This window comes from Apteryx rowi, unplaced genomic scaffold (genome assembly GCF_003343035.1).
Source record: "Apteryx rowi isolate R43461 unplaced genomic scaffold, aptRow1 scaffold_177, whole genome shotgun sequence".
NCBI classification, from domain to species: Eukaryota; Metazoa; Chordata; class Aves; order Apterygiformes; family Apterygidae; genus Apteryx; species Apteryx rowi.
The window spans coordinates 418,053-431,851 of record NW_020448052.1 but is presented as its reverse complement, the minus strand read 5'-3'; the positions used below and the strand labels follow the sequence as shown (position 1 = coordinate 431,851).

General features: G+C 36.8%; 1 protein-coding gene across 13 annotated transcripts in view; it reads right to left on the bottom strand.

Annotated features, from left to right (window-relative positions):
- The window catches only part of IARS (isoleucyl-tRNA synthetase), a 115,498-nt gene that overhangs the window by 25,930 nt on the left and 75,769 nt on the right, over window positions 1-13,799 (bottom strand). For 12 of the 13 annotated variants that reach the window (XR_003252730.1, XR_003252732.1, XR_003252733.1 and 9 more), the window contains 4 exons: window positions 9,542-9,633; window positions 8,618-8,739; window positions 5,447-5,549; window positions 5,146-5,229 (listed from right to left, as the gene is read on the bottom strand). Coding sequence is in view for 5 of the 13 variants with exons in the window: in XM_026061195.1 (XP_025916980.1) it covers window positions 5,146-5,229; window positions 5,447-5,549; window positions 8,618-8,739; window positions 9,542-9,633 (401 nt within the window). In the remaining 8 variants the exon portion in view is untranslated. Of the gene's footprint in view, window positions 1-5,145; window positions 5,230-5,446; window positions 5,550-8,617; window positions 8,740-9,160; window positions 9,218-9,520; window positions 9,634-13,799 lie in introns of all 13 variants that reach the window. The other variant, XM_026061197.1, reaches the window with a different exon arrangement.

Sequence of the window (13,799 nt, the reverse complement as noted above, 5' to 3'; positions counted from 1 at the left end):
ATGTATACAGAGAGTTTTAACAGTGCTGCTAAAAGCCTTCTGGATTCATTTCCTTCTGTGAGCTTGGTCATTTTTCCATAACAGCTGCACCATTTTCAGCAGTGGATCAATTCTATAGCCTGGACAGCTCTAGTATTAGTTTTAAATTCCATTTATTTAAATGATTTTTGTTTTGATGATAAGAAGAGTGCTGGTCAAAGAATACAGCTATTTCTGAAAAAGTGATGAATGAAATTTTCAAAGAATTGACAATTCCTGTATTTTTCAAGTTCTTTTGTCAGCAACTGCATAAAAATCAAATGGTGCAATTTTTCTGATAGCTTACCTCTGGCACCTGCAAATTTACTAGAAAAAGACTTCTGGCAATAACTAAAGGTTATGCACTGAATATGCACCAGTACAATGAACAAAGCTGCAAACACAGACAAAGTCTCAGTCTGCCTGTACATGCTGGTGTCTAACTCTGCACCATCCTTGTAAACAATTAATTGTAACACTTAGTGATTGCTATGCAACACCACAAAAACACATACTACGCTTCACTATCAGCCTGTTGAATTTTAAGATACATAATGAACACAGGAAAATAGACAAAGGTATCTTATTTTATATTTGTGCTTCTACAAACATACTTGAGCTTGTTGTAGCTCAGCTTCCAAAAAGATATTCCTTACCTTTTTTTTAAGGTAGCAAACTAATATCAATTAAAACATATCTTTGTGTATTTATCCAATTACGCAGTGTTCCCATGTTACCTTACTTACCTTTACTGTACAAGTTCACAACTTATACAAGTTTTGTCAATTAGCCTTTTGGAAGTAATTTAAGTGAGCAAAACTCAGCTTTCTTAAAAGCAGATTCTGTACAATCCACAACCACAGTTTTGAGCTGAAAAAAAAATTGTGGCAGACACTAACCTGAATGCCATAGAGTTCTGCTAGTGAAGAGATCCTGATATTGAAATGATTGAGAACAAAAGCAGTTCTGAAGGGATGTATCGTTGTTGTCAAGTCTAACAGGAACAATCGATAAGCTAACATCACAGAAAAACCTTACCAATTCTACCGGGAAATAAAGATTTTTCTTTTTTTCCTCCATTAAAATTCCTTCAGTGCACAAGGCACCACATAATTCACTCAACCATTACACTAATTATTCTTATCTAGATAGGCTTTCAGAGTAGCCTAGGATCATCACAATTTGTGAGTAGAGAGCTTTTTTGCCTTTTTTTTCTTCTTTCTTTCTTTCTTTTCTTTTGAGGCTGGATGTTTTCCCTGTACAGGTTTTCTCTTTGCATCTTTCCCTGTCTGCTATCAGATCATGTGTAACAACTTTTCTTGACTTTTAAGGCCTTTCAAGATAGATTCCTTGCATCTTCTCAATCAATATCCAGACACAAAAGAAATGATCCCAATCCCATACTGCTGATCTATTTGACAAATTTCCAAACTTACCACTTTGCTCTTAATATGCCCATAACACTCAAGAGATGCTCCCCTACTTTGTCTTGCACTACAATTGTGCACTCTTCAATATTTATACAGCTTCAACACAGTGGGTCCTGCTGTGTAACTAGGGGGTGAATTCTTAAGTCCTATAGTGACTAAAATCAAAACAAAAAGCATACAACACTGATCCAAAACAACCTCATGCATCAAGTCATGGCCCTGCCACCCGTAACAAGTGATTTTAAGTTGCCCCATAAGAATTTTTAGAAGCCTTCTATAGGTGTACTTAAACTTGGGGAAAAAAGGTATTAGTGGGGTGATAGAGAATTAGGAAACAACTAAATGCCAAATCTAAGTATAAGAGGGCACCAGACAGCGCTCCTCTGCTTCCAATCATCTCTTGAATTCCCCTCTCTGACTGGCATGGTCACTCTCACCATAACAAATGCGACGAGTTTATCTTGATAAGGCAGATGAAGATTTTTATTCTCTTTGTGAAGGCAAAGCAGCTTATTTCGACAATGACATCTTGAACTAAAAAAGACTCATCAAATTTCAAGTACGTGGCTAGGTCTTCTGTTACAGAGCACTCTGAAGATATCTCCTTAAAAGGAAGAAAAAATCCTTAACCTACCAAGGACAGGTTTATGTTAAGGGCCATACCATTTCTGGACGAAGGAAAAATACTTCGATATTGTACCATCAGTGGTTATTATAATCAAAAAAGAACTTTAATCTTACTGATATCTTTGAAAACCTGTTTCACTGGCTGTAGAGAATGTCAAATGTTGCATAAATTTATGAAAGAACAATAAAAATCCATTAAATGTAAAGCATCATAATCTTATGCTCCAGGTACTACTACTTTGCATTAGGACAGCTATTATAAACGACACCAAGTCAGTATATAGGCCACTCTGGAAAGTGAAAGACTGACAAATCAAAGATGACAGGAAGGTCAAAGGTCAATTAGTAGAAATATTTCCTATTTAATACCTCAGAGGCCATTAAACAGAAACACAAACTAAAAACAGAGTTTCCTGAACCCACCAGTCCTATAACAGCTCTTCTGAAGAAGAGGGTCTTAGGTGATACAACATGAAACGAATATCCTGAAGATAGAAATGAGACCGTAAGTTCCTCTGCAGGAAGCCAAATTCAAAGCTTCAGACCTGTGGGTGGAGCTACTTGAAGGAGGGAACTAGTCCAAACTGAGGAGAATCCCTACATTTCCCCTCCAATTACTGTGCTTTCACACATACGAGCCATGCACTAATATGACAGTGGCCAAGAAGTATGCAGGATGTAAAGTTTGATGAGGAATTAAGTCAGAGTGGTAATCCATTTTTGGCGTATCTGCTATGAGCACTGAAAGTATAGGAAGAGGAGAAGAGGAGGACAGCCCTAGAAGGGTAACAGAGATGGAAACCATATCCCAGGGCTCACCCTTCCAGATCAGAAGCTACTGTGAGAGAGAAGAGAAGGAATTATTTTATAAACTGCACAGATGTACAACTATATTGCTGCTCAAAACATTTTTCTTCTGCCTTTTGCTCATTTAAACAGCGATTATCTTCCAAATACAAGTAGAGCTGGGAGGGCAAGACATGAGAAGGCTAAGCCTGCAGTTCACAGACTTCTAGAGATGGTTTTAAGACTGCTACATGAAACCCATCATAATAGTTAGGTAAGTCAATATGCGGAGTTTTTTAGTTTGTATGTTACATCGTACTTAATTTCTCTAGCACATACTTTGTATTGGGGCTAATAATACATCAAAAAACTTTTAAATCAGGAGGAGTTAAATAGGGAAGAATGTCTGAACAGCTAGCTGGGTATTCTTGTTTTGCAAGACCACTCATTCAGGTCTCACCTGATGGAAGTGTGGTGCGTATATTAAGCCTTGTTGAATTAGAGCTGCACAAAAATGCAACAGGATTGCATAAGGGAAGGACTTGAGTAAAAATCCAAATGGATTAATACAGAGATTACTGTCATGAAATCATCCCCAATTTATACTCGAGTAGAATATATGCATTTTGCCCAATATCCTACATAAATTCAGTTCCTTTAGAAGTCTGCATCTCTTAGCAGGTAAAGAGCTCCTATTGGAATGCAATTCCTTCCTCCCAACAACATAGACAGTTACGATGATGGAAGTCTTGGCGCATCTCCCCAAGCAACACAGTGGAACACCTTGGTGACAAGCGATCATCTATCCCAAGGAAAGACTACTTTAGCAGGAGGAAGTTAAGACTGAGCAGAAATAACAGTATTGCTTAAAAAATCTTCCTTCTTCCGTCACTGCCTTCCAGAGTAGTTCCAAATCTTACACTGAACAGATGTCCTATTTAGCTCCCTGTCCGGTGAAGCAATTATCAAGCCCCTAGACTTCGGGCTGCTAACTGAAAAATTAAACACAGAAGAGGTCTTGATTTCAAATGCAATAGTCAAATGATAGATTTGAGTATTAACAGCCATTGGTTTGCGAGATGTTTTGAAGGCACCAAAAGCTACAAGGAACTGAAAGGCATACGAGCATAGTAGTTTCCCCCGTCCTTATTTTAGATTTACACCTGGCTCATCTATATTTGTTACTGTAGTTAAAAAAAAAAAAAAAATCCCTCTTGTTTTTCCCACCACTGTTTGATGTCCTCTTGTACATCACAGATGTGAAAGAAAAGTGGATGTAGAGTATATTTATAATGAAATTTAATTGAACATAAAGCCCAAGAAAAAACTACCCTACAAACAATATTATAAAGCAATCAAAATAATAGGCTTAGTGTTCTCACTACAGCTTTGTAGATGTGGTACTGCAGTTTTAAAAGAATTATTTATAGTATAAATGTATAAATAAATGAAATTTACTTATTTATAAACAAACTCCTTTTTCATCTCACTTAAAATACTACTGATTTTTAAAAGACTGACTAAAAGCTGAATGTCCAACCAGCTTATAGAAAGTCAGCTCAAAAAGTCAGCAGGGTTACTTTTCTTTTGAATGGCAGGACTTTTATCCTAAGAAAGATTTAGAAGCAGGGCAGGCTGCATTTCTCTAATGGATACACATTAAAGAGAGTATTGCAGTGGTATACAGAAGAGGATAACTGTAAAGAATTATATAGACTAAGATCTTATCTATTTTGACATTTTATTTCCTACACAACATCTTGCAAAAATCTTGGTTGGTCCCCTACTCTCCCTTATGCGGAATTCTCAAAATCAACCCTTCCACTTAAAGTCAAGCGACCGTTTTTAATGCCCTTTAACTGAGATTACATATTTGGCAACTCATCTGTCTTTGACAAGCATATAGTTGAATATTGTCTTGTTTTCATTCAGAAAATGTTTTTGTCCTTCGCTTATCAAGAAGAAGAACACTTCTGATGGCCTCTTGATTATTAATGAAGTCCTGCTACATGGTCAGTTTGAAAGATTAATTATTTCTTAGTACTACAACTGACTACTTTAGGATCATCACCCATTTACTATTATTTCTGCACATAATTCTCATTCATATCCCTTCCATTATAAATCTTATTTAAATTAATTTTACTTAGCAAGTTATTAATGACGACAATAGGGGAGGTTAGGGACAATAGGGGAGGTTAGGGACTTTTGTTTGTTTGCGTATTAAAGGTAACTGACTTGCATACACAATTCCAGTTAAGCGTCATCTTCACTAGGTTCTTACCTCGAGGATGTATTTCTCCAAGGACCTGATGTTTTCCAGAGCCTCTGGATCCTGGTGGATGACAACTACTTCTTTCAGAGGATACTGGGGAGGGGAAAGAGAGGAAAAAGTCTGTTTTCTCCTTGCAACTGAAAATAAGAGCTTCAGAAATTACTATTTAATCATCATTGGAAGTTTTCGCTGTTGAATTACGCTCGGTATTCCAAAATTAGTTAAACTTCATTTTCCCAGACTTATCCCAAAGTTACACAGCTATCGCACATTCACAAGGTATTGGTAAGAGGCGTTAAAGAGTTCTAACCTTTACTGGAATGGTTTTTCTATCTCGGATTACTCGTCCAAGCTCAATAACAGACTGCAAGCAAGAAACGGCACTTTCGATTTTTTTGTCGATCAGATCCTCCCTAGATTAAAAAGGAAACATCCCATAGGTTCATCTTTTTTACATCTGTTTGAGCACATTTAAAGTATTTCGCTCCATTTCACAGAAATTTCTAAGAAACTGGATTATGCCCTGTTTGGGGTAATGTGAAAAATGAACAAACATGTTTTTCTCTTCTCTGTGGGAGCAGAGCGTGGAGAATGAATTTGCTCCAAAACAAAAAAGAGAGCTATTTTTAAATCATCTTTTATTAGCACCACTCACAAGATAATGATGGACTGAGTCATACTACCTACTTTAATATCTAATGAAAAATAAAATTTACATTAATAATATCATAAGAAGATGCAAAAGAGATTATATAAATAGGATACTTACAATGACAAAAAATACCTATATGCAACCAACTCACTGGATCTCAATTTATAATCTTTTCTAGGAATCCTACATATTTTAGCTTGATGTTTTAGACAGTCCTGTCATCGTTCCTGGCTTCATCATTTTTTCTGGCTTCATTATTTTAACACCCTTCCATTCTGAAGCAGCTTGCTTATTTATTTATTTTTTTTTAAATAAGCTGACATTCACATCTTGCTTCAAATGTACTAGCAGCCAACAGTTCTGAGAATATAGTTTTCTTGCTTTCTTGAGTAGCTGCATAATTCAGGCAGCTCCTTTAAAACTGCACATATCAAGCACCGTATCAAGACAGGAAGTACTGGCTCAAAAGACAGTGGCGAACAAAATGAACATAAAGCTGCTAGCTGTTTTATAAGTGGAAAAAGTATTGGGATGAAAACAATGCTGTCAAGGATCATCCGGCAAAACAAAACCAGTAAAGCAGTAAAGCAAAACTAACACCTGGAATGTCCCCATCTCCTGCACTGCAGCTTCAATTAAAATGTTACTACTTATTTTGAAGCTTCTGTTCTTCCAAAAGCCAGTCTCCAGGATGGTTCTCAAAAAACTCTGAAGTGTGTAAATTGTGCAAGAGTGTCTTGCACTCACAAAAGTTCACGTAACAATGTTGCATCATTTCAATATCACTTGCCATTACTCAGCATCACTGTGAAGCCATAAAATGAGAACAGTTTTTGTGGATTTCATGTACATGCACAGAATTTAATGCAACCAATCTGTTCAGACACCAGGCAGCCACGTAATACCTCACTGGGGTTTGTAAAATAGGTATGGAATCGAGTGCAGCTGTAAAAGTGGCAAAGTTTGTTAGCTTGATAACTATGACCGTTAATATATAGCTCTTCCTCTGTACTGTTAGAGGTTAAAATACTATTTTCTATAACTGCATCAAGAAAGCTTTTCATGTCTCTATTATTAACCAACAATACTGTCTTTACGCAGTCATCAAAAACATTCAAAGAAAAATGCAATTATGTGCTTAGCAGCTAAAGGTCAAACTGTAAAACTTTAACAATAATTTAATTTTGAAAACATGCCTTTATACCTGATGGATGGAGAAAAAAAAAGAAACATAGGGGATCCAGTAAGTTACACAAACTAATAGCAGGCAAAAAGCCAATCTAAGTAGAAGAAAGAGGAGAAAGCTGTGCAGCCGCTCAAACACATCCTACGTTTGCATGATGCAGCAGCGAGTCAGTCAGCACTAACAGGAACAAGCAAGTGCCTAAGCCACTTTAAGGCCTGTGCTAACTCCCTGTCTGAGCTGAGTTCCCACAAATAGCTCAATATCCTTCCATTAGTCCATGCTAACGGAGCTCAAAAGCATTTCTGATAACTAACTGATGAGTTCCGCATTCTTTGATTACGTATTCTTTACAGCTTGTTCCTAGGGATCAGAAAATCAGCATTAAAATTACGCCAGTCTCAGACTCCGTGTAACAATAACCTCACTGCTAACTTACAATTTAAAGCTATCTGAAAGAACATACACCATGCTCAAAGGATATAGTATTCATAAAAGAAACATTACTAGAATGTTTAAATTCTTAAACTGACATCTGAAATATCAAGGTTAGTTCCCTTGCCCTTGAGGGTTTTCAGATTGAGCTGCGACGCTAAAGGAAATAGCAAATAATGTGCTTTTCTTGTATTCAGTGACTAATAGCAGACTTAAATGCACACACTAACTTCATACCAAAACACTAGCTTGGATTAAGTGATTACTGTAATACTAAAGTCTCCCTTGGCTGGACAGAAAACACGTCACGAACTGAGTTCTAGCTTGCTGAGTTGATACTATGGATAATCCAGTGCATGTCCAATACAACCATCATGGATCTAAACTCTTCTGAGACACATTAGCACTTACAAAACAACTCATCCAAGAATCATCCCAGCCTGGAAAGTTCTCTTTCCTATTACATATCCTTTTACAAGGAAGCGGCAATCTCTTCACGTAGTGGTCTAAACGCCTGAGCTGGAGCCAAAGGAACTCCTTCTGCTGGCTCCTTACATGCTCCGTACTAAAGAAGAGTTCCTATCCACGTGGGATTTGGCATCAGCAGCCAGGAAGAAAGGCTTACACGTGCAGGGATTCCCACGTTCTTGCGGCAGTAGGGTCTGCAACAAAGCTTCCTAAGCCTTTCAGATCCTTTATACTTCCAGTTAAGTGCATATTTTAAAGAGTAAAATGGATACTCCATGCCCGCCATAAGCAGGAAACATTACGAACTGGGAATGTGTATTCCTTCCAATTGTTTTTCCTCCTGCCTCTACAATCCTTTAACCCAGCACAAGTCTACTGCCTAAATGTGGAGGGAAAAAAAAATTCCCAGCTAACTTTGGGAGTGGGGGGTGAAGTATATTGCTAGCAAAAAGGAAGGTCTGCAACAGCAAAGAGACCAACATTAACCAGAGTTTAATCAACACTTAAATTTAACATTCTTTGCTCATAGAAAAGAAAAAAAATGTTAAAATATCATTTTAAGATTCATCTTGAGGCAAGGGAAGCATTCACCTTATAAAAGTATAGGTTATGAAAGTAGACTGTTTTCCTGTTGGGCAAAACAGTTTTACAGACAAGTAAGCAAAGGAGTACTTTACTATGAAAAGCAAAAAACCAACCAACCAAAGCCCAAACCTTCTTGCCATAGAACAGTTGTTTCTTACCTCACTTGGGGAAGCATGAGGTAGTGGATGCTTTCGGTGTTCTTTTCCTGAACTGAGGCTGGATCAATAAGTGTCTTCAGATTCTGATACATCAGTTCAGTGATAAATGGAGTATATGGTGCCTGCAATGTTGTATTCATTCATTCACTATTGTTTCTTTGTTGTTTGTACATTATGAATAAGCAATACTTATGAATTGCATAAGGACAGTTCAGGAAACAAAATGCTTACACAGTGTCTTCAACACAGAACTGATGTTATCCAAAACGTTGACTGTAATAAATGATGAAATCGGTACTACTTATTCACCTGTACTTTTGGGCATCCGGTGAGAAATCACAATGTCTCTTTGTAAGCCAGGTACTATCTGCATTCTTTATAGTACCATGGACTAGACAAGCAAATAAAGGGGGAGTGGAAAAGTGAATTAAGCTACACAAAGCAATAACAGCTCCTAGATTCTGTAGGAGACTTGAGACGCAGGCTTTTAGATTAACCACATTAAAAATGTCAAATAATTATAGTTTACTGTAAATCCCTTACCATAAGTCTGCACATGGAGTACAAGAAATCAACTACAGTTTTAAAAATCAAAGTGCACTCTCACAAACATTCAAGATTTCATATCTTAATGTAATAAACTGTTTTTCCAAACTGTATCCATTATTGCTCAGTCCCATCAAGCAAGTGAAAATGAGCTATTCTACATTTTGTTTGCTTTATGAAGAAAACCAAACAAAGAAGAGGAAAAAAATTACTTTATACATACACAAATTAATTTCTCATTTCTGCTACCAGCTACAAACTGATCATTTGAAAAACACAGCATAAAGATTTTGTAAAACACCATGAAGCTGCTATGGTTTAAATTAACATAGACTATTTGGATTTTGTTTACAGTACATCATAGAAGTAGATACGTACCTTTAATCTTCTGCGATTCATTCTAATGTACCAGTTGGTCAAAATATCAACAAACTTCACTAGTCGAGGGACTACAGTGTACAGCCTGTAAGCTAGAAGGAAAAGTGTTTACTGTAGGTAATATTTTCTTCTGCATCAAGTTCCTCACTTAAAGAAATGGATTATCATTTATAGCTTTGGTGTTAAGCAAAGCTTTAGTAGAAGCAAATATCTAGGTAAAAATAAAAAAAGTGATTAAACACACTTAAAAGCATATTATGAAGTTATACACATCATCTAGTCTCATGCTTCAAGACAAACATCTCCCAAATTACTCCCCTAATCCTACACAAACATGCATTATGGAAGCCTTATGCTTTTATTTGAATCATAAAGAGGAAAGTGGATGAGAAGCTATTCATCATGCAGGATCTGGCAAATCCTAGACTTGCACATGCTGTAAATAGACAAGTCAACAGAAATCATTGTAGAAACATACATCAAAATTTTACTGTCAGTTACTGCCACCATTTTCTTTCTTCATTGCCATATTTAAAATACAACACCTATTTCAATCAATTTTCCCTGAATTGCTTGCAATTTTTAATTATTTTTCTTAGTAACATAGTAGACTAAAAGAATGCAAAATAACAGCAAGCCTGATGGGGTAAGAAGATAAACAGATGTATTTTCAAGTTCAGTGTAACTTAAAAGCATGGAGAGCTGCCAACACAAAAAGGAACGTCAGCAGCAGCATTGCAAGCGCAACTGTGAAAGCAAATTTCACTTGATCACTTCAATACAAGAGAATCAGTTTTGTAGGACTTGGTTTCTAAGGAAAAGCCTGAACATAACTTTTTTTTTAAAAAAAGGGAGGAGCTTTTGAATAGTCTGAGCTTGATTTTCAATCTTAGTTTCATATATCAAGCAGCTACTGAAGGGAAGAGAAAAAAAAAAAGAGAGAGATGCACATCTTTACTTTAAAAGTTTCATTACACTTTTCACTGCATTTTAGAAAATAGAAATATCTTTAAAGGCAGAGTACTAGTATTTAAACCTAAACAGGAAACTCTCAGAAGATCTGTGCCATGGTGGGTAAAGGCATTATTTATGTGGAAATCTGTATTCCTACAAGATTCCCAGGTCTGTTCTAGTACTGAATCATCCAGTTATAAGGCTGGCTAAAAAACCAAAAACCTCAAGAAGTAAAAGTAGTATATGGAGACCAGGTTAGCCTGTAAACATGATTTTCTCCCCTCAACGGCTAACTAAAACCCTAGTTTATAAGCCAAATTGCGAAATCCTACCTATGACTCAAGAAAGAGGCATGCACGTACAGGGGAAATGTGCACAAGCTGTTTTGTAAAACAGTATGTTATAGCAGGCACTATTAGGTAGGAAAAAATCCATAGTAAGACTTACTGTTTCTAAATACGGATTTTCACCCCCTTAAAACAAAGAATTGCTTATCATATTTTCCATAATATCTTTCCATTATTTTACCACTTGCCCTATTTAATTAAAGTCCCCAAATCATGTTTCCAACATGAAAGCTGAGGTTTAGAGGAGAAAATACACAGTACTACTGTTCAATAGCTAATGTTATATTTGGACAAGGATGTTAACATAAACTAAAGCTAAGTCAACTACATCAGATGGTGCTTAGAAACTTATTCACACACACCTACCCAAACTCAAGCACTTCTAAAGAGACCATTTCTACAGCTCCAGTTTTGAGCACCTATTAAAACAGAGATGATGGCTACATGATGGCAAAATGAGCAAAACCTCTCTTATGAGCACAAATGAGTATGGTTTAAACACGTTTTAAGTTTTGCCAAATTTCCACGAACAGCACGTATCAGAAAGTAGCATCATTTCAGTTGGCTCATTTTCTCTAATTGCATATGCTTGGGGAAGTCTGAAGTTTTCCCCAAGCCATCAGTAACAGAGGTTTTGTTACACAGCTGCCTTTTCTTAAGTTTTGCTAGGCTCCCTAAAGTGTCCAGGAGCTGGATCACGCTAACCTCACCTTATTTAAGGGAGAAGTAAAATAAACTGACAGGAATCTTCAGGGACTCCATTTAGGCTGAAATATTGCTGGATATTCAAACCACTTGTACAAATTGGGCAGATTTAACATAAATTTTACTTAACAAACATATTTGGCAATAACAGACTTGTGAACGTTTTTCTAGAGACAGGCAATTGGTGTGAAATTGAGCTCCGCTATAAAACACACTTCAGCAAGTAGGAAGAAGCCAAGCTGAATCGCAGCTTTCTTCTGGTTTGTGATGCCTCCTCGCCACTCAGGGTTTCAGGCTTGTGCGTTCTTACACGTGATCATACACACGGGCGCGCAAACAGTATGTTATTATGCAAACAGAGCTGTTTCCTGGAAGGATAGTGCCCAAATATCACCTCAGCAGCGCTGCCTCCACTATGTTCCAGCTCAGGCCTTACCAGACATAGCAGAGGCAACGAATTATTTTATGCATCCTGCAGGTGATGGAGTTGTACAGCATTAGCTGACAAACTCAATCATCTACTTTTGCTTCCATCACGCCACATCCACAACAGCTTCTGCATTCATTTATTCAGCATTTGCAATATCTTAGCTTCCAAAATGAAGCTTGTGTATTGTATTTAATTATCTCCTCTATCCAGCTCTTGAGGTTGTCAGTCACCATTATGAGCTTCCCTTGTCTCTTTCTGTAAAGGACATTTCCCCTACTTCAAGTCATATGAAGTAGGAATTCTGTTTAAAATATATACATATATATCCAAAACTAAGCTTTTTTTTCCCTCTTAATTAGTATAACAGACTATCATGAGGCAATACACTAAATTAATGCATCACATTAATACCTGGCTGACTGAATTCAGAGAGTTTATGCAGAAAGATAAATTGAAAAAAATCACGTTTATTGTTCACTTCAAAATAAGATGTGCCACTCATTTGATGAATGCATCAGGTTATCCTCACCTAACACAAAAGACAAAGCATTTATCAATACTACCGCAGTCTGATGGTCCTTACATAGTCATTTTCTAAAGGGAATTTTCTTCTCCTTCTCTAAAGGATCTTTTGCTTTGTAAAGATGGCAGCTGACGCATCCTATTTAACTAGCTTGGTTTTCCTCTTAGAAACCCAGAGCAGAGAATTCCAGTCTCCAGCCCCACTATCATCTTCCTACAAATACTACTTCTGTTTAAACCCCATACCCATGTACACATTCACAAATTAATCTTCCACTTTCCTCCAAAATACTTTCCTCCGTATAAGAAGCCCTTTACCTTGGATAGGCTGTACATATTTCTGTTTGGCAACACATGAAACTCAACACACAACTCTACCAAACTTCAAAGGACAAAACTTCTAGGAAGAAGCTGTGTCTTTTGACAACAGAGACCCTTCTCACCGTATGCCTATCAGTACCTTGATGATTCTTTCTCCCTTTAACAAGAAGCTTTTAAATGATCTCACCTGAATCTTGTAATCACCAAAATGAGCTACTTTATCTACCCTAGCAAGATAAACTTTCTCACTATCTTGGTACCAGTCTAAGAGAGGGGAATTCAAGAGATGACTGAAGCAGAGGAGGATTGTCTTGTCTCTTAAGCTCAGATTTGGCATTTAGATGTTTCCTAACTTTCTATTACCCCACCAATACTTTCTTTCCCCAAGTCCAAGTACATCTGTAGAAGGCTTCTAAAAATTCTTATGGAGCAACTTAAGATCAATGGCTAGGGGGGTTGTTTATTTATAAAAAGGGACTACAATGGCAAAAGCCACATCCTTTCCAATATCTAGCTTTCTAGTGCCCTTAAAAGTACTAAAATCCCTTCAAATCATATTAGAATTTTATTCATGAGTTTGTAAGCTCATTGGACCAGACTAACTACTTTAGGGGGCTCTTGCACCTTCCCTTTCACAATTTAAATTGTCTTAATATAATGTGAGCATTGAGAGGTAGCAGAAGATGAAAAATGCAACGTATGCAGGAAAAAAAAAATCATTAAAGTATCTTTCTAAAACTAGGTAATATCCTAACAATATTCTCTCCTGCTGCACACAGTCCCAATATGATTATAAAGAAACTCGCTCCATGGAACTGCGTAAAGGAAAATTTATTCTCTATGCCCATGCACTTCTCAATATTCTTTTATTTAGCTAATGTGATCACTCCACATTTTCTCCCTTTTTACAGCTTTTCCAAATTTTATTTGGCTTTATTTTTACTGCTGTCTTTCAGTTACTGTTATAATAATAATATTA